Below are 24116 nucleotides of genomic sequence, written 5' to 3' on the forward strand. Positions count from 1 at the left end.
AATCTACCTCTGGATCCTGATTCCAGGCTGAGAACCAGATTCAGGTGATGATGGATCAACACTTTCCTGCTGCTCAGTTATGAAATACTGCCCCCTCCTGGCAGCTCCAAACATTACACATCTGGAGCCACAGAGGGACATGAACAGAATAAACTGACATAGTTTATGATCTCTACTGAGACTCACACAGGTCTGAACCTCCCTGTGTGTGTGCTCTAAAAATAATAAATCATAGCCTTTTTTAAATGGATGTTCATTCCTGACCTCAGGATCAGTATTTAGACAAAATCTCAACTCAAGGTGCACCTGTTATAATTTTCAGAGCTTTCTGTTCACATGGTCAGTGTGTCAGTTACCACAGTCACCCTGTGTTTCATTTCAATCTATGTGCAAAGCACTTTGGTCAAAATTTGTTGCTTTTAAATATAAAGAAACCAAATCTTCAGATTTGACAAGCTGGAAATAGAGAATTTTTACTTTTTTTCTTACAAAATTACTGACTGATTAATCAATTATCGAAATCGTTGGTGATTGATGTAATAACCAGTTAATAATTGATTAATTGTTGCAGCAAAAAAGAATAACACAAATGACACATTTCTTATAAATAAAAATATATTTCACCTTCAGTTTAAATTAGAGCAACAGAGTCAACACAGCAGTAAGTCAAGAGTTCCTGGTTCACTGGTCCTGAGTGCCTTCATCACAACAATAAACAAAAACAGCTTCATGGATGCTGGTGAATCTGTTTAGGAATGATTTTGGAAATTGGAACCTCGAGCAACCAATTTTCAAATATCCTGCTGGCTGTTTTTCTTAGCTCCTTGAAAGCCGACATGTTGTAAAAACAAGTTGTCATGTTTGTCACATGACAGAAAAGAAAACTAGTGAGAGCGAAGCGCCTGCTGGACAAAAGCAGCTCATCTAACAATTGGCTGAATCCAGTGTTTTGAGTCATCATGTCATCCAGGACGGACAGCGTCAGGTGTTGTCGCTGAAAACTTGTCCCAGGACGGAGAGCCGAGCGCTGAACGGCTGAACAGGGCAGGACAGCAAGGGGGGCGTCTTCTTCTCACCTGGCTTTAGTGCAATGCTCTCTGATTGGCCGGGGAGAGGGCCTTCTGTCTGCTTGGTGGACGGCTTTGATTTTTCCGCAGGCTCTGATAGGCTGAGCAGGATGTCTCGGAGTTCCTGCCGGTCACGCGCGTGGCGGCTGCAGCAGTAGAGCGCCGCCGGGTCAAGAGGGTGAGCCTCCGTGTTGAAGATGAACCCCCCCGCCCCTAAAATGCACTGCCCCCCTTCGCCTCCCTCCTCCCAGGACCCGTCCCCCTCCATCCCCCCGCCATGCAGGAAGTGGGTGGGGTCAAAAAGCAGGTAGAGGTACTTGATGGTTTCAGCGAGGAAGAAGGATTCCATCCTGTTGTCAAGCTGGTGATCTCGCAGATCTTTAACCTGCAGGAGAAACAACGGACGAATAATATTCACCAAAGATTTACTTTTATTTATCATTTTATGTTTTTGTTTGGTTTCAAGAATCACAAGTCACAAGCAGATATATTTTAAACAGCAGAAAAATAGAAAAACAAGTTAAATTTTAGACTTAGATATTTTTCAGACCATTATGAATGCAGTTTAAGATCTATTCCTAAAAACAAATTAAAAAGGTTTTTATCAAAGTCAGAATCAGGAAGCACAGATTGAAATAGCTCACACATTTAACTCTTTCAAAGATTTATTGATGAGGCTTATTGTGAATTGGCTTACGATGTTTTACAATTTCTAAAAACTGGTCCCCAGCGAAAAGTTTGGGAAACAAATGTGTCGATGAGTCTTTACAATAATTCTTTCAGTTTAACAGAATTTAGACCAAATGAGCTTCAGACTAAAGTTTTGGTCTCTTTGTTTCTGAAAAACGACAGACAGATCTTACGGTGGCGTATCCGCAGGGCGTCTTGGCGATCCTCTCTATGGACTCCATAGCATCGAGGCCCAGCTGGAGGTAGGTGTGGTCACCTGTCGCCCTGAACAGGTACATGGCACTCTCTATTAACTCTGGAAGCAATGAACACACACAGAAATATGAGCCGTACGTGTGGTCATCTGACAGAAGTGATTCATTGCAGCTTCTCTGTCACATAACCTGGTTAACTGCAGCGCAAGGGGTGTCAAAATAAAAGCCCCTAATGTAGGTATTAAATTTATTTATATGAAGTCTTTGAATAACATAATTTAGCTGGACTGACCTGGTCTCAGTGGGTATCCCTCTCTCTTGTCCACAGTGTAACCCTGAGGAATGCTGTAAAACTCTGGAAGGCCTCCAAACTGTCTCCATACTGAGTAATAATTCTGGAACGTTCTCACTGCGCTGTCCAGGTTCCCCAGGAGAGACTGAAACACACACACACACACAAAGGAAATATTTACGACTGCAATTTCATTAAACACAAAATTTGATGCATTTGTCAGCAGCCTTAAAGTCCTGTCCACAACAGTACAGTGCTTAGGTTCCTTCACCAGTACATTTCCACAGTGCTCAGCACTGGAGAAAGGTCTGGCTCCACACATGCACAGTCTGCTACAAGGGAAAAAACTCTCTGCCCTGTTTGCATTTATATTAACCAGTCACAAACATCTTGGGTGAAGGTAAGCCCAGGATGCAGGGATGGTGCTGCTGCAAAATAGTGTTGAGAGGGAACTTGTTTTGGTGGAACACTATCCCTTCAGGAGGCAAACCTGCACATTGTTTACATTTGTATCATTAGCGTATCAGGCGCTAATTTATCATTTTCAGCACGTAGGTTGCAGCTCAGACATTATTGTTTCCCCGAGGACTTTGAAAACGGACAACAAGGAAGCGATAGTACTCCCTTCTGCTTATCCAAACCAGGGACTGCCATCTATCCCTTTAATTTAGGAAAAGAAAGTGTTTCCGTTTAATTGTGATTTCAGTACAATGGTCGTACCTGCAGACCGGGCCAGAAGGCCTCCAGAGACTGGAAAACAGGCATGGAGACGGTTCCTTTGTGCATCTGGACCCACAGGTACCAGTCATCAAACCGAGTGTAGTTCTGAATGGCTCGATCGTACTCTGAGAAAAAAAGCATCACATCAATGTGAGTTTTAACTCACAGAGGCTTCATTAGATTTATCATCTGACTGAGACAGGATTTGCTTTCAGGGGGTGAACGGTTGTGGTGTAGTGCTCAAAGGTATCTGAGGGAGAAGGAGTTGTGAGTGTTACCCATGAACATGTTGAGCAGCTCCTCGTCCTGCAGCATGATGGCCCCTTTCACCAAATACTCAAAGTAGGAATCGACGCCCGCTCCGATCCCAGCATCCTGAGCCACCCACTTCTTAGAGAGGATGTCGATGTGGTTACCCACCTGGACAGATGGGGAGAGAGACAATGAGAGTGAGACAGGTGACCAAACATCCCAAACTGAAATTTTGTATTTTAATCACATGTATATTCTTTTTTATGTTGTTAAAATGTAGAAAATTAAAACTAAAAGGCAACTTTCTAATGAAACATGTAGGTACTGCAGAGGAAAATAAACAGAGACAAGCAGTTTCTATGGTTACTGAACTCAAAACAGACAGATAGGTGGACTAGTTACCAGTCCGATGTCAGATCTGGTCTTCCACAGGGCTCTCAGGGCTCGCCGCGCTGCGTTCTCAAACGTTTCATCTCCTGTTAGTCGACTCAGCGTGGCGAACTCCAGGATGAAAGTTCCCACGCCGGCAGTACAAGTGACGGGTGTTTCAGTGGGACTGACGCCATGCAGAAGGTTCACTGTACCGTACGGCATGCCGGTGGCAGTCTGGAAAGCTGCGAACATTTAAACCACATTAATAGTTTTGCAACAAAAAGTTATTTTGACAATTAATTAATGTGTCGATTTTTTTATGTTGTGCAATGATTTGATGACCTTAAGAACATTTCTAAACACAAAACTGCAGGAAATTAGGGATACTATCATTAAAAGATTCAGAGAATCCAGAGAAATCTCTGCATGTAAGGGGCAATGCTGAAAATCAACATTAAATGCCTGTGGCCTTTGACCCCCCCGCGCACAGCATTAGAAACTGCATTTGCATTAAAAACCTGCTTGGAGATAAACCTGATCCTGATTCTTCTGATCTGATTCTGGTGTGTGTGTGTGTGTTTTCATACCAGGAAGCAGTTTCCTGGCAGCGTCCTCAGCCATCCTCAGCAGCGGTCCTGAGCAGGGCCAACCGGGCTCCAGCTGCATCCCCGCCCTGCCTGCCAACAGGTGAGCCGACAGCAGACCACCCACCACTACACGCACACACACGCAAACACAGACACATACAGAGCAGTTTGACTATTAATAGAAAAGTCCACTTAAGCACTTTTCACCCTGCATTTTGCCCCAGGCTAAGGGAGCTGTTAGACTGGGCTAAAAGAGCTTTCACACTGGCACAATCCTGCCACGTTCCAAAACGGGCTGACACTGACTGTAGCCTATGGCTAGCTAGCCCTGGTCCAGAGCAGGGTTAGCCCTGAGTTTGCTGGATTGTCCCCTGAAAATAGACTAAACCCTGAGCTAAAAGCTAATAATAATCAGCCAGGCTGATGGAAAACAGCAGTGTGGGTGTACAGAGGCTTTAACCCCAAGACAGAAGAGTGACAGTGCGAATCATACAGCCACGGGCTTGGCTTCACCCTGGGTTAATACTGTATGTGTGAAAAGGGGCTAAGTTACCCCACGGATAACTCATAGCCCTGGGCTAAGAATATGCAGTGTGAAAAGTCCAGAGAGACAGAGAAAAACTGACTTCTGATTCGTTTGTCCATCTCATTTTGTACCTCTGATGTTGGTTTCGAACACAGAGGCGTTGACATCAATATCAAAGTCCACGGTGTCTTGGAGAAGTGACGCCACACGCTGAAACTCTGTGTGGTTTCCTAAAACCTTCAGAGAAACATTTTCACGTTATTACAAAAACACGGCTTCTGTCTTTCTTCATTAGACGCAAACATATCACGACTCTTTAACATCAACACACGGGACAGGAATCTAATGTGTTTCACTGTTAATTATCAGGCGTGATCACAGATGTTGACAGTATTAAAGGGACAGTTCACTCCATGATGATTTCTGTAAAGCGACATTTCTGTCGAGTTTTTCAAATGTATTTTTATGGCGCTTTGAGCACCACAAGCCGAGTGCCATCTAGTTCCATTATATTGGAGAGAAGGTAGACATCTCTACAGCTGATATCTCCAAATCTCTGCAACTAAAACAGTATACGTGGATAAACAGCACTACAGACCAGAGGAAAAATATGTATTTTTGATTTTGAGGTGAACTTTTCCTTTAAAGGTCCTATGAAATAATTATGGGTCATGTTATAACATATTTCTGCCTAATTTTTAAAATTCCTTTTCAGGTCTTACCAGCAGAGTGTCGAGAGCATCAATCAGAGTGAGAGAGAAACTGTTGAGAAAAAATGGAGGAGGGATATTTTATTATTGGCTGATTTTTTTGTCAAAATGTTAAATATCGTGCAAAAAAAGATAACACAATCTTTGAGGTTACACGAAAACAGAAATTATGACAAAGGATATACAGTCCAACAAACAAGTACAGAGAAAAGATAAGATTAGGTTAGTTTGTTTGCGTTATTGTGTGACTTCTGTGAATCCAAATTAACTTTTGAAAACACCCAAGTCACACAATCACTCAAACACATCAACCGATTAAGACAGTGGCAGACCAGCATGCTCCGTGTTCTGCAAGGTAAAATTATTGTTTTTGTAAATCAAAATACTGCAGTATATGTAACATGATGATTTCACCTTACCTGCCCCAGGTGTCTTGTCCATCACAGGTGAGTGGGCGGAGCTCGTCATAGGGAAAAGCGTTGTCAAGGTAACTGTTGTAGGCGTGGTAGAACATGGATTTGATGCGCTGTCTGAAAAATGAAGTGGTTTCACAATGAGTCCAGTGACTCAAACCTGCAGTCTTATTTAATCCAACTAAGTCTAGACTCCGTGTTTCCTTTTGCTTGTGTTTCAGTTGTCAGTTTGTTGTCCTATTACACTGTTGAGGAATGTCGTTCTATTTTATTTTAACATTTAGACATTTCAATCTTCTTTATTAAAGCTACTTCCAAAAGTGCAGCAGTCAACAGAGCTGTGTTGGTGGACAGAAATAATATTACTTGAGATACATGCTACATATAACTGTATGTGTGGTACTGAAACTGAAAAATAAGAACAAAAACAAACTTTTTACAGCTTTTACAGCTCTTACTATTAAATACAAACTTAATTATAACTTATCAAAATATATAGTAAGAGTAAATAGCAATTATCTACTGCTAAATACAAGTTAAGTCTCTACTACTAGTCTCTACTTCTTTACTGGGCTTTACATGCAACAACAGCACACTACAGACACCTGCTGGTATCTCTACTGAAATCATTTGTCCTTTTGTGTCTCTGTCTAAGTTTTGGGTGAGCTTAAGTCTCAGCTGCAATAGTCACAGTTTGCCACTGAAACAACAAAAAGAAACAATTATTGTTTCACATATCAAAAGATGACTAGTGTGCTTCAAAGCAGTCTGTGAGTTATTAAGGATAAAGTGTGAAAAATGTTACAGTTGTCCCCAGTCTCCCCTACATTTCATACTTTAAGTACATACATTTACAAGTACATTTACTTTTTCTTTAGTAAGGTTTTAAGCACAGGACATTTGAGTATTTTCATGGTGTGGGTTTAGTACTTTTACTGAGGTACAGGATTTGAATACTTCCTCCATTACTGGAGAGCAGTTTCTCATCTCACTGTGGTGGTGTCTAAGAGTGTGTCAGTGTCTCTGTGTGTGTGTTATTGTCTCTCTGTGTGTGTCAGTGTCTCTGTGTGTGTGGCAGTGTCTCTCTGTGTGTGTCAGTGTCTCTCTGTGTGTGTCAGTGTCTCTGTGTGTGTGTCAGTGTCTTTCTGTGTTACCTGATGCCAGCCATCTCCTCCTCAGTGAACTGATGAGCCGCCGCATCGTTCAACAGCCAAACAAACAGCGCTACGTGCACGGGGGCGCGCATGGAGAGACACGGGGACACTGGAGACAGAAAATACTATAAAACATGAAGAAATGAGTGACATATAGCAGCACTGGAGGATCTCTGGTGATGTTGTGCAGCTGTCAGGAAGTGAACGTTGTGCGCATGCGCCGACCGTTGAGCTGACGAGTAAGATAATCGGAGGTTCGTTCAAGAACAAACCGTTTGGAGCAACGTTAGCGAATGTTAAGAAATCTTACAAAACACAAAACAAACTATGGGAACCGTAACAGAATATTAAATAACTGATGACAGAAGAGCTCCACAGATATATACTATATATTTAATGTGTAACCGTTACAACTAGTTAGCTGCGGTTGGCTTCAGGAAGTCTCATGACTGTATAGACGTTAGAGCTGCGTTCAACAACAAACCGTTCGTAAATTGTTTCTCACACACTGTAATATAGTTGTAAGCACATATAAACATTTTTTAACTGTTAATTGGTGTAATTTTCAACAACTTTAACTCCTCACAGTATAATATAATAACACAGTTGATATTACAGGCCTCTTATATATGTATATACTGTACTTATAATTGTTGAAAATACTGCACATTAGCAAACACTTTAAAATGTCCTTATAGCTGCTTATGTCAACATTGCAAGTAGTTTTGGGAGGTAGTGAACTGCATGTAATTAAAGCAGTAGTTAAACTACATTTTTGCAGTGGCTTGCACTTGCTGGTAGTTCAAATGCTTTGAATCTACTACAATGTAGAAATGACCTCAAAATATAATGTAAAAAATATATCTTTTTGGAGAGTTTTTAATTTTTAGTTTTTTATTATTTATGTTTATTTGTTTTTATTTCAAAAACAACAAGGCACTTTCCAACCATCATCACAATAATATCATCTTCTTGGTTGAGCATGGGCTTGAACAAATTTCAAAAATAACCTTTAACGTAAAATAAAACTGCTTGAGTACAAGAGAAAAATAAGCATTAAAAAAAATAAATGTAAGGCTAACATACTGTGCTGCACTGTAACTTTGCCTGTGAGGGCTTGTTTCTTCTGATTTCACAGATAATCTGACCTGGTTGCAGCTATTAAATAATAACAATACAATTTACATGAATTATCTTGGCAATAAATGCTTGAATTACATATGTAATTCAATGTGTTTTAAAATAAAACAAAAATGATAAAATAAAGTAGATCATTTTGATTTTATTTGATGCATCTATTGTGAACATTAAGAAAAAACAATAAAATACCACCACATGACCATAATGTCATCTGTCTTTTCTGGTGGAAGTCGAAAATACCACTATTGTTCACGTACTTCGTTTTTATAAGCAAATGAAAGTGTGGATACCACGTCCATAATGCAAATAATAAGTCCCCATGACTCATGTTGCTATGGTAACACACTAACCACTGACTACAGCTGTCGGTAACAGAAAAAAAAAAAAACAAAAAAAAAAAAACATGATGCATTAACTGTAACCTCATGGTAGATATCTATGGATATAACAGTCTGGTACAGTATTGAGATATATATTTTTTTTTAATTGTGATATATTGTAATATTCAGTATATCGTTACATCTCCACTCCTGACTGCTGTCATTAGGTTGTAACAGCAGGTATGGTGGCTCAGCGGTTCAAGCATTCATCACAGATTTTCTTATTTTATTGGCTTTATGTGGCTCTCATCATAACCCTCATCATGTTTGAACCATAAAACAAATTATAAAAAATGCTTTTGACATACTTGAATAAACTGCCTCTTCAGTACAGTGTCAGCAATTAGATGGAGCTGTTATGTATGAGCCTGATAGGCAAATAAACTACAGTGACTTCACATAATGCTGGAGGTAAAAGTAAGTTAATGAGTAATTTAGCGAGCGGTTTCAGCTGCATTTGTACAGTGACAGACTGAAAGAGACAAACAGGGAACAGACGAGGATGGAAAAACTTCTGAGCATCATCGTTGCCTCAGGCAAGTCATCTGTATAGTTTTTAAAATTAGTTCTCATTTCACATTTTTAAAATGTTTAATATAGTCAGGGGTGGAAGTAACTAATACTCAAATTGCTGTAACTAAGTAGTTCTTTTGGGTACTTGTAGTTTTATGAGTAGATTTACAAGTCTGTTCTTTTGCTTGTAATTAAGTATGCATTATACTATATAATCTACTTAGTTACTTTTAAAATCATAGTTGAGTACAATTTGAATTAATATCCAAACCTTTCATTTGCATCATGAGATACACCTGAAAAACAAAACAAAACACCATGGCAGGATGTTAATGATTAATCATTAATCAATTGCCATTAATAATTCAACCTTAAAGATTTGTTCCTTGATATTTAATCAACAGTCTAGGCATCGTTTTGTCAGGCGGAGTCATTTGTTGAATAAAGAAAATTAAACTTAGACTTAAAATTAGGAAAAAAAGAGAAAATGATTAAATAATATGTGTTTTGTATCTTACAAATTATTGATGATTAATCAACTCTTAGTATTTTCAACTGTTGGAAAAATGCTCAAAATTTGCAGCCTGAGTTTGGAAAGGTGACTTTGACATCACAGTTAAAAGTAACTAATACTCTGAATACTTTTTGTGACAAATATGTTGTACTTTTACTTTAGTATATTTCTAACACCAGTACTTTTACTTGTAATCGAGTACTCTTTCCACCACTGAGTGTAGTGGTATCTTTGTCACAGCACTGTGAGAGATTATTTCAGTTGTACAACACTTTTTTCTCTCTCTCTACTTGAATCTAATCATTTAAAAAATATTATTATTGTTAGTCTTTATATGGGGACTATAGACATTATTTTATGTTCATCTACATCATTTTATTGCCAAAACAATTACAGGTGAAGTTAATAAGTGATTTTTAGCCCAAATTTAATCAACATTTATGTGTGTCTCTGCAGGACTGTGTGTTGTCTCATCACATGTTGGACGTCAGTACCATTTTGTTTATGAGCTGAAGAACATGACTGAAGCTCAGAGTTACTGCAGAGAAAAATACGCAGACCTGGTCACCATCGACAACATGGAGGACGTGAAGATCCTGAACAACATGGCAGATTTAAGCGAGATGGTCTACTCTGAATACAGCCATGTGAGTTCACTTTTCTCTACCTTTATTTCTGTCTTGTCTGTCAGTTATCTTGCTCTATAATTGTTATCTGTAATATAACTATTTCGATGACAAATAGATGTTTTATAAATGTAAATTCTTCAGTTTCAGCTATTTTAAATGAGAGCTCAGTGCGCCGCAACAAAGGATGTCTTTTTGTGTTGAATAGTGTTGGGGACGTAATGGCTTAGATGAAGGACATTTTTAAAAATAAGCCAACATCGACATTAACATAAATAAGAAATTTTAGAATATATAAAATGTAGAAAATACTAAAACATAATGCTGAGCTTTTGGTCTGTTGCCTGATAATTAGTCATAATTGAGTTTTATATTCAAAATTTGATCAATCATAAGTCACTCTCAATCCATTATTTTCCATCTTGCAGTGTTGTAATCAGAGGTAGACAAGTACATTTACATGAAGTGCAGTACTTCATGTAAATGTACTTATTTTGTACTTTACCTGAGTTCCATTTTATCCAACTTTATGCTTCTACACTACATCCCAGAGGCAAATACTGTACTTTTTACACCACAAAGCTGAAAAAAAGGCTGTTTTCTGACTTTAGAGATTCTCACAGGACAGTGATGCTTCAAACATTTGATGGTCTTACAGACCATGATGCATTGCTGCAGAGTAAACTACCAACAGTGGCCTATAAAGTAGTTAAAATGAACCCTATGCAACTTGCATAGTGTGCAAACAGTGCCGACCGGCTCTACTCTTGCACAGAGTCTGCCATGATGCACCACCATGTTTCTGCAGAGGCCCAGAATGGAGAACCTAAACACTGGCTCTAAAAAGGGCCTTTCATGTTTTCTGCGAGTCTTGTGGCCATCGTACGTTCTCCTAGGAAAAGAGAGCGCTATTTAGTTGGTTGCAAACTGCAATCTTACAGCTAGATGCCACTAAATAGCGCAAACTGGTCCTTTAAGTTTAGCAAGGTCAGTTCAAGGCTAACAAAAGCTTTATATCAGAATTAAAATTGTTCTGTTGTCTCGTTGTTGCTTTCAGCGGGCCTGGATCGGTCTGTATGACGATATGAACAGCTGGAACTGGTCACTGGCTGATAAAATGTTATGGAAAGACGGGGAGGCTGAGTTCAGGAACTGGGATCACGGGCAACCAGACAACTACAAAAGTGGAGAATATTGTGTTGCCATATATGATGCTGGACATTGGCATGATAACCGTTGTGAAAAAAAACTTTCATCAGTCTGCTCGGATATCAGAGGTGAGAATTCTTACTATAGATCATAAATTTGATGCCAGAAGAAACATCAGGGTTCTCCTGACAGTTATAAGATCTGGGTGCAGTGCTTATGTGCCTCTCCTGTCCACGAGTTTAACCGTGGGTTCAGACAGCTCGTGAACCGGGTGAACCGAAGATAATGTGTTTACTCGACGCTAATTCATGTTCCCAACAACAACTGCATAACTCCAGCCAGACAGTTTGGAAGAAGATGTCTTGGTTTCAGTCTACAGCTCCGGTCTGTGTAGAGTGACCAGACATCCTGAAAAATTCAGGACAGTCCCAAATTGTCCCGAATCCTGAATCCTGATCCCATCCTGTTTGTCTCGAAATGTAATTGTTACATTATTACAGCAATAATATAACAAGCTGTAATAATATGATCGAGCTAAAATGAGTGAGATTTGCTCATCAATGTGGCTCTTCACTGTAGATATAAATGATTTATTATGGCACTGCACTGCACATCGAAGCATCCTTGTCAAGCACAATATACTCTACTGTACATAGCACTTAATTATGGTGAATTTTCAGGGCAAAAGGTGACTTTTGTCCTCATCAATAATGCCATGAATTGGACTGATGCCCAGAGCTACTGCAGAGAACACCACACAGACCTGGCCAGTGTGAGAAACATGGCAGAGAACCAGAAGGTACAGGAGCTGGTACCTGCAGGACAAAGTGTCTGGATCGGCCTTTTCAGAGACTCCTGGAAGTGGTCGGACGGAAGTAACTCCTCATTTAGGTACTGGAGACAGGACACAAACGAACCTAATAACAACTTAGGGAAGGAGGCTTGTGTTGCAGCGGTCTTAAGCAGCTCTGGACAGTGGGAGGACTGGAACTGTGACTGGAGGAGAGCATTCATTTGCTACAGTGGTGAGCCATCATTTATTTAGCATTTGAATGTAGTTTTAGGCTTGTATTATTTGAAATACAGTAGAAGAAAATAGCCCAAAAAACAACAAAGGAAGAGAAAAATAACATCCATAAATGGTAAATTTATGAGAGGATTTGGATATTTTGTCAGACTAAAGTGGCAAAATTACAAGAAAAAAACCTGGGTATCCTCTGACATTAAAGTTATCGATAGAAAAGACATTTTAACATCCATAATGTTGATAATATTCCTGAAATCATTTGTAAAGTTAACAGTGATCAAGTGCAGATGGTTGGTTTGTGTTGTTTGAGTTTTGGCTTCATTCATGCAAGAATACTAAGCTAGGCCAAATTTAAAGAATGAGCTGACTTAAAGTGTAACTGATGAAGTTTGTTTTTCACAGTGGTTCCCGTTTCAAAGCAAGTGGTGAAAGTGAGGGTGAAGAAAAGCTCCTCTGTGGATCTGAATGACCCTGCTGTGATGGAGGACATGTTGATGCAGGTACATCTTTCTAATTGTAAAAAGTGTGAAGCACGGTGCTTTTAAACAGAATGCAGGATGTAACTGAACAAGAGCGTTTAGTGAGGAGTTTTCTCTGTGAGTGATATTCAGGAAAGTCCATGTTTTGTGTCTCAGCTCAAACAGAAGCTGAAGGACCAGGGGGTGACTGGAGACGTCAAACTGAGCTGGAGGAAGCAGACGGATGGAAAAGTCTTCCACAAGGAGAAGAAGAAGACAAAGAAAGATGAGCTTTAATGTTTAGAATTTCGTCTGTTTCCATTGAATGGATGTTTTCCTTTCATCCTTTCTAGATTTTTTGAAGTAAGGTTCAGATATTTCCTATAGTAGATGGTGGGCGACACACCACCAGCTTAAAGTAGCAGCAGAAGTATTAAGTATGTATGAAGCTATGCTATGCTAGGTGTGAACAGTCAGCAGAAAAATGCATTTTGGCCACTTTTTAATGTAAATTTTATTACAGAAGTTCGACATTAAACAGACACACAAGAATGACATTAAGACAGTACACAGACATGATTATTACACCAGATGGAAAAGGTGTGGGAGGGTTAGAACGAAAAAATGTTTTTCACATGCCTCTATTTAACGCTTAGGCCACAGATATACTTGCTTTTAACTACGTGTTACCATACGCAGCCCTATGCATCATGACTGCCTCACACATCCTGCGTCCATCTGGAGCCATGGTTATGCACGGCCTCCTACACATATACAAACACAAATGTAATGTAATAATGTAACAAGATCTAACAAAACAAAAATGACATAATATGAAAACGATGTAACAATATGTAACAAGACAAAATCATGTAAAAGACGTAACAATACATAAAAGATGAAAATGGCACATGACAAGATGCACATGATGTGAAAGATGAAAATGATGTAAAAGACTAAAACCAGGCAACAAGATGAAAATCATGTAAAAAAAAAATAAAAAAAATAAGACAAATATGATGTAGTAAAACATAACAGGACAAAAACATAAAAGATGAAAATAATGCAACATGATGCAACAAGACAAAAATGATGAAAAGGATGTTAAAGATGTAAAAAGATGCAAAAGACGTAAAAGATGAAAATGGTATAAAAGAAAAAAGAGGTAACAAGACCAAAACTACGTAAAAAAAAATATAAGGCGAATATGATGTAATAAGACATAACAAGGCGAAAATGATATAAAAGACATAACAACTTCATAATAAATGAAAATGTCACAAGATTTAAAAAGACAAAAAATGACACAACTATACGAAACCTACGTAACAAGATGTAACAAGAAAAAACGATGTAAGAGATGAAAATGACGTAAAAGATGTAAAAAACAAGATAAAGGATGTAACAGGACAAAAATAACAGACAAAGAGACTCGACCGTGAAGAAAAGGTGAAGGTGAAGTGATAGAAATGTTCTTCAATGTTCAATGTTCTTCATTCATTTCAAAACCATGAACTTTTTTCACTCTTACTGCAATAAAGATGTTGAATCAGTACTTTAACTTTTACACAAGTGTCTGTACTTCTGCTTCAGTAAAGAATGTGTGAACTTCTCGGTGTCGTTCCAAACATGTGGGGGTGCAGAGGGCAAGAACAAGCAAGTAGTTTTCCTAACAACTTTGCATGAGGCTGAAGCTGTTCATGCATGAGTTCATGTGTAACTCTAATGATCAGGTTGTTATCAGGCTTCTGCAGAGGCTTGATGACGAGCTGATCATGTGAATCAGATGTGTTGGAGCAGAGAAACATCTAAAACATGCAGGACAGTGGGCCCTGAGGACCAGGATTGGGAAACACTGCTCTAATAGCTCATATCTACCTGGACTTCATGGTTGCCATGGTGACACGCCCAACAAACAGCACAACAAGGCATTGTTTTTATCAGTGGAGGCAAATGTTGAAAAATTGGAATGTAAAGAGCGAATAAACACGTGCGTTCGAACCATCAAGCCAAATATGAAAAAATGTTTTTGAGAAAAGGAAAATGTTTGAGTCATTCAGTCCGATGTCAGCAGACAGGAACTGTAGACCCTGATAGGCAAATACTGGTTTTCATAATGACTGTCTATGAGGCAGAAGGTAAATATATAATTTTATGACAGCAGCTTCATATCTACATACTAAAAGAGAGAAACAGGGAACAGACAAGGATGGAGAAAGTTCTTCTGAGCATCATCGCTGCCTCAGGCAAGGCTTTTATATATTTTAAAAATTGCTTTTTAATTTCACATTGTTTAATATTATGTATGGTGGTATCTTTGTGACAGCACTGTGAGACATTCAAACATATTTGTAAAATAATTTTCCTTAACAGTCACGATCATTCTTGTGAATGTGACTGGACAAAACCATATTTTGTGGGGGGTTTGATTTTTTTAACCATCAATTATGCTGGAAAATATATTTTAAAAGCTGAAAGTCTTGGTGATTAAACCTTGTTAACCAGCATACTGAGCAGCAGGGGTGGATCTAGGAGTTCAGGAGCTCTGGGGCTAAGCCCAGAGACTGCAGACATTTATTTATTCATTTTTATTTATTTATTTTTTTTGCTTCAGCACCCACCAAAATGTTTTTGCACTTCTACTTAAATGTCTAAAGTATTTAAAGCAGCAAAAGCACTGGAGATTCACATCTGTTAGTGATGCAAACTAAGTACATTTACATCAAGTACTGTACTTATTTTGTATTTGTGTTCCATTTTATCTAACTTTATGCTTCTACACTACATCCCACAGGCAAACACTCAACTTTTTAATCCACAAAGCTGAAAAAAGGCTGTTTAATGATCTTAGAGATACGTGGTTCTCACAGGACAGTGCTGCTACAGACATTAGATGGTTTTATAGACCATGATGCATTGCTGTAGATTAAACCAGCCACAGTGGCCTGTAAAGTAGTTAATGAACTCAACTTTAAACATGGATAGCAGTAAACAGCAGTATCATTAATGCAATAATATTAATCCAGAAACATCAGACATAATAACACTGACAGGGAACATTTTACTGCAACATGAATACTTTTACCTAAAGTACAATTATCTGATAATATTTACAGACTTTTACTTCAGTAAGGTTTTGTGAATGCAGGACTTTAACTTGTATTAAAGTATTTTTACAGTGTCATATTAGTACTTTTGTTTCAGTAAAGGATCTGAATACTGTTTACACTCCTGGTCACCTTGCAGGAGTAACATCATGTCCATATATGGTCTGGACAGACAGACAGGCCGGTCTCCACAGAGGCTGCTATTGGAAAGTGTCCGTGTGCATATGAACACATAACGCGGTTATCTCTGAGCTACAGATTATAAACACGGTCAACAACAAAAAAGTTTTATTGCATTCCCACTTCTGTCAGACACAAAGTCACAAAGCAGCCCTGGATGTGTCTGTAAGCAGGAGACAGACAGACAGACAGAGGGAGGACCGTCAACTTAATGTTACCGTGAATGAAGGATATCAAACTTGGAGAGGAGTTCACCTGATACTGTTCATTCTTGGGATGTTAGTTTGTCTTCAGTTCTGCTTCATCCTCCCATCAAAACTGTAAACACTGAGACCTGCTTTGACAGGAGGGAGAGGTGAAGCTCTTTCGTAGCTCTTAAGGTCCTATGCAACTTGCGTAGTGTGCATATAGGGCTGACTGGCACCTGAAATATCATCTGTCTGTGGTTCACTGGCTGCTGCTGCTGTTGATGTACGGCTTTCTGTGGATGGTGGTGTGTAATTTTCAAATCGCAAAAGATACAGGGCTTTTGGCTTGAGCCTCAGTAGTAAATCCGCCTCTGCTGAGGAGCCATTTTATTTTTTAAAGTGTCTCAGAGTTCTCTTAATGCTAATCAAAATGCACAATTTAAACCATTATTATTCTCATTAAGCTCTCATTATTCTCATTTAGAAGGACTACAGAGTCGACATGTTATGTTTGAGACACATCTGATAGCAATATTATTTATTTAAATTTGGATAAAAATAGAAAGTTTACCAATGCTTGAGCAGAATTCCCACCTTTTTTAAACCGGGAAGTGAAACAGGGGTCCTCAGGGTATACTTAACACTTTTTATGCCTGATTAAATCATGTTGTTTAAAAAAATCTGTTGACAGAAATCTGAGACACCAAGGCCATTTTTTTTCAAATAAAAAAGTCATATTTGAAACAAAGATTATTATGATAGCACATTTCTACAACAGTTCATAGCATCCACATGGGAAGTGCAAGTAATTTAATCTCAGATGTCATCAGTGTGCATTTGTGTCTCTGCAGGACTGTGTGTTGTCTCATCACATGTTGGACGTCAGTACCATTTTGTTTATGAGCTGAAGAACAGGACCGAAGCTCAGAGTTACTGCAGAGAAAAATACACAGACCTGGCCACCATCGACAACATGGAGGACGTGAAGATCCTGAACAACATGGCAGATTTAAGCGAGATGGTCTACTCTGAACACAGCCATGTGAGTTCACTTGTTCTTTTATTTCTAAACATTTTGAACTTTTCTTTAAATGACTGTTTCAGATGAGATTCAGAAGAGATTTTATCTAGAACACACTGACATATACCAAACATATTACAGGGGTGTCAAACTTACGGCCCGCGGGCCAAAACCATCCAACCAGATGGTCCAATCCGGCCCGCAGGATGACTTTGCAACGAGTGTAAATTACAGAGAAGACATTCATTTTAGGGTTGAAACGATTCCTTGAGTAATTCGATTACTAAAGTCAGTTTAAATCCGAACAACTGTACATCACACTGTATTTCGCATGTGGAGGTTATTAAAGACCAGAGTATTGATGCATGTTGACATTTAAATTTTGATATAATTTATTATCACAGGGCCGCAGCATCTCTCCTCTCTGTGTCAGTGCAGCTCCTCCATACACACACGTACAGTACAGACACACACAGAGGAGGTCAGTGTGATTCTCTGACTCTGTCTGTATCTGATCTGTTGACTTTCTTCATCAGCAGGATGTTTCATAAAGACAATAAGACAAAACCTAACTCACATTCTTTTTTCCCTACATGTTAATGCACCTGCGAGTCAGTTTTCACAGCAGCAGAGAAGCTGCGTGTGGAGGAGACTGTTGTTAATGACGGAGTTTATTACAACAGAAACTAACGTGATGGTTAATGACATCATCACCAACCAGATGCACTTATAAAGTTAAACAACTGTATAAGGAGGCCTATACGTAAAACAGGAGAGTCTGTGTTTGTCTGTGAGAAACTTTCAGACCTTCTCACAGCAGAGTGAACAGGTGAGGGAGGAGAGGAGGGCAGACTGATCACTAATCAATCACTGATACCGTCGTCCTCTCAGACTGATTAAAAAAATAAAAATGCTAAACTTGGTGACAAACCAAACCTGGGTGTCCACACAAATAAAGTCTTTGTGTGAAACACTGCAGAGTTTAACATCGAGCTGTTCACAGACAGTCTGATGTCTGTAGTTTGACAGAGACAGAGGGTCGTGTTTAGAAGGGAACCCTAGACCCGGTGCGCAGCTCTAAAAATGGAAAATCATGTCATGGTGCCGATGTTTTTAATGTGGCGGGCCGCCATAAATAAAACACTATTCACTGATCCACAGAGAGTCACTGAAACACTGATCACTGACCTGCTGTGATGGAAAAAATACTCACATTCATTATTTAAGTAAAACACTAATACCACAATGTAAAAATACCTAATTACAATTTAAAATTCTTGTATGTTATTGTTTCCTTTTTTTTGAAAAATCAACATTTTTATTGCTTTTGTTGTACTTTAATGATATTCTTATTGTTATTTTTTGATTACTAAATACAGACCTGCAAACTCATAAGAGGAGAAAAAGATGGCATGTTGGTAAACCAGTCCTCTGTCCTCTGGGGGTCTGGGAGTGTCCAGAAGAAAAATGTTAACAAAACATTGACTGTTTCAGTTAAAAGAGTTAGTAACATCTTCTGTTTGTGGTTTCTGCATTACAAAAGTAAATCTACATTAAAAATAAAGTTACTTTACTGAGTATTTTTACTTTAGCAATTTATAATTGTTCATTTAATAGACTTGTCTTATCTTCTCTTTTGTATATTACATTTGTTCTTAAATAAAGTAATGTAATAGACAAAAAATGCAGAATATGCAATATTTCTTATCTGATTACTCGATTAATCGCCAGAATAATCCATACATTATGCTTTAATTTTACTGGTCCGGCCCACTTGACATCAAATTGGGCTGTATGTGGCCCCTGAACTAAAATGAGTGTGACACCCCTAATCTAGAACCTACCAAGGGGTTCTTTAAGGAGAACTCTTCCAAAAAGGGTCCTATGGATGAAAAATATTCTTGGTGGAACCCTGAGTCTTACAAAGAACACTTTGTTCAAAAAAGGCTTATTCAGAAGCAAATGGTTCTGGGTAGAACCTGAGCCCTTCAGGAAGAACCTTTTTGGAAGCCTTGTTTCTGAGAGTGTAGTTCAAACTGTCTCCACCTGGAGGCACAACAACAGTACAATGCTGCTGTAACACTGATGCATCATCAACAGTCTAACACTGTCAGTCAGATATCAGTCACAGCAGGACACATTTTACTGCACAATGACTACGTTTGCTTTTAATACATAAATCAAATGTTGCTTTCAGCGAGCCTGGATTGGTCTGTATGATGACCTGGACAGCTGGAGGTGGTCACTGTCAAACACAAGTTTCTACAAACATGGAGAGGCGGAGTTCAGAAGATGGTCGTCTACAAAACCAAAAAATCGTGGAAGTGGAGAACACTGTGCAGTGATGAATGGTGGTGGACGGTGGAACAATTACAGGTGTGAAGTCCAGTTTTGGCCAGTTTGCTGTGATGTCGGAGGTGAGGATTTTAACTTGTGAAGGTAAAAACATACCAGTTTAGTGTTTGACCTCACTGTCTTTGGTTACATGAATCTCCTTTAAAGCAGATTGATGTGAGACCTGCCTTCATTCAATGTGAAGCAGAATCATAAAAACATTTTTTATGATGTCTGTTTACTCATACAGCTCGACCATTAACACAGGTTTATCCCACATCACTGTCTCGGTCAAAAGGGGAAAAGAAAAAAAGCCACTGTAGGAAGAAAAATAACGGGAGCAAAGGGGAAGGGTGTACCACTTGGAAAAAAAATAGGAGTTTCCAAAAATTAAAAAGGACGTCAATATTCTGAGATGAAAATGGTGAATTTACAAGAAAATAAAAGATAATTTCTGACATTAAATTGGTAAATTTATAAGATTTAGAAAAAACAGTGTTCTCTGATATTAAAGTGTTAAATTCACCAAATCGAAATCATAATTTTATGAGAAAATAACTTGAATGTTCTCTGTGATAAAAGTGATGAATTTAAGAGATTAGATTATTAAATCTAAGAGCAAAAAATGGGATATTCACTGGATTAATGTCAGAAATTTAAAAGATTAAAAATGTAAATTTATGGGAAAAAAAACACATCAAATCGAAGTGGTAAATTTATGACACTCAGATCACAAATTTCCAAGAAAATAATTGATTGTTGTCTGAAATTAAAGTGGTACATTTCTGAGAAAGTTTAAGGTGGTAAATTTATGAGATTCAAATAAAATTTTCTCTAAAAACAAATTTTATATTCTCTGAGATTACAATGGTAAATTTAGGAGATTCGTGTCGTGAATGTACGAGAAATTAATTTAAATATTCTCTGAGATTCAAGTGGTACATTTAGGAGATTAAAACAGTACATCTACAAGAAAAAAAAGTGAAATTCTCTGGGATTTAAATGAGATTCAAAACTGAAACTTGCAAGAAAAATCCCTGGATATTCATATGAATTCTTTAATTCAGTGGATGTATAATGTCAGGAACAAGCTGTATGTTATTGTTCCTCTGTTCATCACTTCAGGGTCGCAGGTGATTTTTGTCCTCATCAATAATGCCATGAATTGGACTGATGCCCAGAGCTACTGCAGAGAACACCACACAGACCTGGCCAGTGTGAGAAACATGGCAGAGAACAAGAAGGTACAGGAGCTGTTAGCTGCAGGACAAAGAGTCTGGATCGGCCTTTTCAGAGACTCCTGGAAGTGGTCGGACGGAAGTAACTCCTCATTTAGGTACTGGATGTCTGGGGAACCTGATAACAACGACATGAAGGAGGCTTGTGTGACAGCAAATTTTAAACAATCTGGAAAATGGGAGGACTGGAACTGTGACATGAAGATGGCATTCATTTGCTACAGTGGTGAGCATTAAATGAGATTTTACTTTTTGTATTTGCAAATACAGTCAGAAAACTGCCCAGAGTAAAATCGTTAAAAAAGATTAACGTGGTAAATTTATGAGATTAAAAATTGTAAATATTAATATTCTCTAAGATTACAGCAGCAGATTTATAGGATTAAAGTGGTAAATTTACAAGAAAAAACAATGTGCTATTCTGTGAGATTTAAGTGGTAACTTTATTTTCATAAATTTATGAGGGAAAAAGATTAATGTGGTGGTAAATTTACGGGATTAAAAATACAAATTTACATGAAAACAACTTGCATCTTCTGTAAGAAGTAAAATCCTACATTTATGCCAGGAAAAATTCTGTGAGGTTAAAGTGGTAAATTCAAATTAATAAAATCATAAATTCACTTGGATATTCTTTGAGTTACAGATAGAAAAGACATTTTAACATCCATAATGTTGATAATATTCCTGAAATCATTTGTAAAGTTAACAGTGATCAAGTGCAGATGGTTGGTTTGTGTTGTCAGAGTTTTGGCTTCATTCATGCAAGAATACTAAGACCAGCAGTGACCAGTGATAAAACAGTAACAGGTCCATGCTGAGATAAACTCCTGTTAGAATTTGGAAGAATGATGATTATTATCCAACCAGAGATTCTGTAACTGATGAAGTTTGTTTTTCACAGTGGTGCAGCCTGTTTCAAAGCAAGTGGTGAAAGTGAGGGTGAAGAAAAGCTCCTCTGTGAATCTGAATGACCCTGCTGTGATGGAGGACATGTTGACGCAGGTACATCTTTCTAATTGTAAAAAGTGTGAAGCACAGTGCTTTTAAACAGAATGCAGGATGTAACTGAACAAGAGCGTTTAGTGAGGAGTTTTCTCTGTGAGTGATATTCAGGACAGTCCATGTTTTGTGTCTCAGCTCAAACAGAAGCTGAAGGACCAGGGGGTGACTGGAGACGTCAAACTGAGCTGGAGGAAGCAGACGGATGGAAAAGTCTTCCACAAGGAGAAGAAGAAGACAAAGAAGAGGAGCGCCAGTACAAAGAAAGATGAGCTTTAATGTTGAATTTCCGTGTGTGTTTTCACAGAGGAAATTGTGTTTCTTTCCTCAGAGTCCTCATGTAATCAGTCAGAATAGACAGACGTGTAGTGGTGCCTGAAGAAGTGTGTATACTCTTAATTTATGCACAAAGTTTATATGTGTGTATATACACACACATAAATGACCGTTTAATAATATCAATAATTAATCATATTATTATAATCACTATCAATTATTAAGAAAGACAAGCTTTGTTGTGAATTTTTTTTTTTTAATCTATTTTCATTTCAGGAAATCTCTTCATTTAATTTAAAAGTAACATTCTGTCAAAGAAAAAAAATCTCTCCTTGTAATGTGTATCTTCAAATCAATATAGAAAATAAATATATCTATTTTTTATGCTGTCACCTCATTAGGGGAACTCAAATTATGTTACTGTAACTAACTACTGTTACTGTAACATCTCCCAAGCTGTTATCCATTTATTTTAAGATCTAGTAATCAAAAATGACAAAAATAATAATTGGCAGATTAATTGATAATGATACTTATCGTTACTTTTGTCCTGAAGACAGAATATCTTGAAAAGAGATAAATAGGTAGTAATGGTAATATGTCACCTAATCAGGAATTTGAAGAAACTTCATCTAAGATGATGTAAAATAAATTAGATTAGATACTCTGAGATAAAATAAAATACTGTAAGATTAGATAAGATGTGATAAGATTAGTTATTAGTTAGTAAGTAAAAATACCAAATATTTTCTGGTTCCAGCTTCTCAGTTGTGTGGATTTGATGCTTTACTTTGTCATATATTTTCATAAACTTCTTATATTTGTGTTTTAGACTGTTGGTTTGTTACAGCACATATTAATTTATCTGCTTGGGTTGTGGAAATTTATAATAAAAATTTTTCATTATATATTTTAAGATAATATAAGATTTGACTGGAGGCAACTCCAGTGATGAAATACGATTTTAAAAAGAGATTAAATGTTGTGAGAAATCTTTAAAAATCTGTTTTCATGAGTAAAAAATGTCTTTTTTCATTTAAGAATATTATTCAGCACCTCACCTTTCAGCCAGTGTTGTCAGTCTGTGTGTTTTTACAGCTGCAGCCTCCAGTTGGTTGATTTAGAATCACTTTGGTGTTGTTGCTCTGGCTAACAGGAGCTAACAGGAGCTAATGGGATAAATTAACAGCTGAGTTGATGAGGTGGTCAGTTTCAGAGAGGCTGGGCACATGTGATTGGCTGAAAGGTGAGGGGGCGGTGACAACACTACTATCATGAAAAATGGTCAAGTAAAATGTGTCATTGTAAAAAGTTTAATTTAACATGATCTGAAATAAAAAATGTCTGTTATGTTTTGAAACTGAATTAATGATTTGAGTTCAACAATTTAATTAATCATCCCTCTTCTAGATTTACAGTAACATTTTCTTGTGTTTGTTTTTGACATAAATACATTAAATATCCAATATTTCTTGAGAGTTTTTATGTTTTCATTTTCTCTGAGAGCATGTGAAGGCAACATGGGTCACGTCATCACGTCTCACTGTTACCATGGACACGGAGTAATCAGAAAGCTCTAATTTTGAAACCTTCAGCGGGAATCAACTGTTAGCTAAACAGAAAGGGAGAAAAAACACGCAAGCATGCAACTAATGCATCATTCAGTACAGTAGTATTCATATACTGTAAGTCAAACAAAAGGGTGTCAAACATGTCTTTGAAAACTTTGAAGCATATTTGCCTAATATGCAAAGATTTGTTCCCCTGGACCAGTTCCTTACTGTCAGACCTTTATGTGTAACGTAACGCTCTTCATCATCAGCCAACAGTCTTAAACACACATCAGAATAAACGGAGCGCCAACAAAGATGGACAACTTTCTTCTGCTTGTGATGGCTGCATCAGGCAAGTCCTACATTTAAAATCCTACTTAACGGAAAGGTTCATGATTTTTTAAGTCTGTCTTTCTATTTTAGTAATCGAATT

The 24116-nt window shown here is 37.9% G+C and overlaps 3 protein-coding genes across 3 annotated transcripts; 2 read left to right on the plus strand and 1 right to left on the minus strand.

The window, feature by feature from the left end:
- Nucleotides 1-597: 597 nt before the first annotated feature.
- edem2 (ER degradation enhancer, mannosidase alpha-like 2) lies at nt 598-7091 on the minus strand. Its single transcript, XM_084720209.1, has 11 exons — nt 6978-7091; nt 5830-5940; nt 5423-5462; nt 4832-4937; nt 4175-4300; nt 3618-3829; nt 3242-3383; nt 2964-3088; nt 2244-2388; nt 1931-2052; nt 598-1452 (listed from the first exon to the last, which is right to left on the minus strand). Exons 1-11 carry the CDS (start codon nt 7067-7069, stop codon nt 982-984), a joined length of 1692 nt encoding a protein of 563 aa, XP_084576335.1. The 5' UTR covers nt 7070-7091; the 3' UTR covers nt 598-981.
- On the plus strand, nt 7088-13622 carry LOC146324621 (C-type mannose receptor 2-like). The gene is made up of 6 exons (XM_084720210.1): nt 7088-7231; nt 9981-10171; nt 11208-11427; nt 11980-12324; nt 12729-12826; nt 12962-13622. The coding sequence occupies exons 2-6, from the start codon at nt 10043-10045 to the stop codon at nt 13079-13081; spliced, it is 912 nt and encodes a 303-aa protein (XP_084576336.1). The 5' UTR covers nt 7088-7231; nt 9981-10042; the 3' UTR covers nt 13082-13622.
- A 1031-nt stretch (nt 13623-14653) lies between these two features.
- LOC146324622 (uncharacterized) lies at nt 14654-23052 on the plus strand. Its single transcript, XM_084722037.1, has 5 exons — nt 14654-15030; nt 17111-17301; nt 20682-21078; nt 21757-21857; nt 21993-23052. Exons 1-5 carry the CDS (start codon nt 14994-14996, stop codon nt 22131-22133), a joined length of 867 nt encoding a protein of 288 aa, XP_084578163.1. The 5' UTR covers nt 14654-14993; the 3' UTR covers nt 22134-23052.
- The last annotated feature ends 1064 nt before the right edge of the window (nt 23053-24116 follow it).

The sequence above is a fragment of the Lutjanus erythropterus genome, chromosome 6 (genome assembly GCF_056507025.1).
Source record: "Lutjanus erythropterus isolate fLutEry1 chromosome 6, fLutEry1.hap2, whole genome shotgun sequence".
Taxonomy (NCBI): Eukaryota; Metazoa; Chordata; class Actinopteri; order Lutjaniformes; family Lutjanidae; genus Lutjanus; species Lutjanus erythropterus.

Coding starts and splice junctions, on each gene's coding strand:
- LOC146324621 (XM_084720210.1), top strand. CDS start 10,043: ATGACTGAAGCTCAGAGTTACTGCAGAGAAAAATACGCAGACCTGGTC. Junction 10,172..11,207: donor TCTACTCTGAATACAGCCAT/GTGAGTTCACTT, acceptor TGTTGCTTTCAG/CGGGCCTGGATCGGTCTGTA. Junction 12,827..12,961: donor TGGAGGACATGTTGATGCAG/GTACATCTTTCT, acceptor TTTGTGTCTCAG/CTCAAACAGAAGCTGAAGGA.
- edem2 (XM_084720209.1), bottom strand. CDS start 7,069: ATGCGCGCCCCCGTGCACGTAGCGCTGTTTGTTTGGCTGTTGAACGAT. Junction 4,301..4,831: donor GTTCGAAACCAACATCAGAG/GTACAAAATGAG, acceptor GTGTGCGTGTAG/TGGTGGGTGGTCTGCTGTCG. Junction 1,453..1,930: donor CGCCCTGCGGATACGCCACC/GTAAGATCTGTC, acceptor TTTCTCCTGCAG/GTTAAAGATCTGCGAGATCA.
- LOC146324622 (XM_084722037.1), top strand. CDS start 14,994: ATGGAGAAAGTTCTTCTGAGCATCATCGCTGCCTCAG. Junction 15,031..17,110: donor GAGCATCATCGCTGCCTCAG/GCAAGGCTTTTA, acceptor GTGTCTCTGCAG/GACTGTGTGTTGTCTCATCA. Junction 21,079..21,756: donor GGCATTCATTTGCTACAGTG/GTGAGCATTAAA, acceptor TGTTTTTCACAG/TGGTGCAGCCTGTTTCAAAG.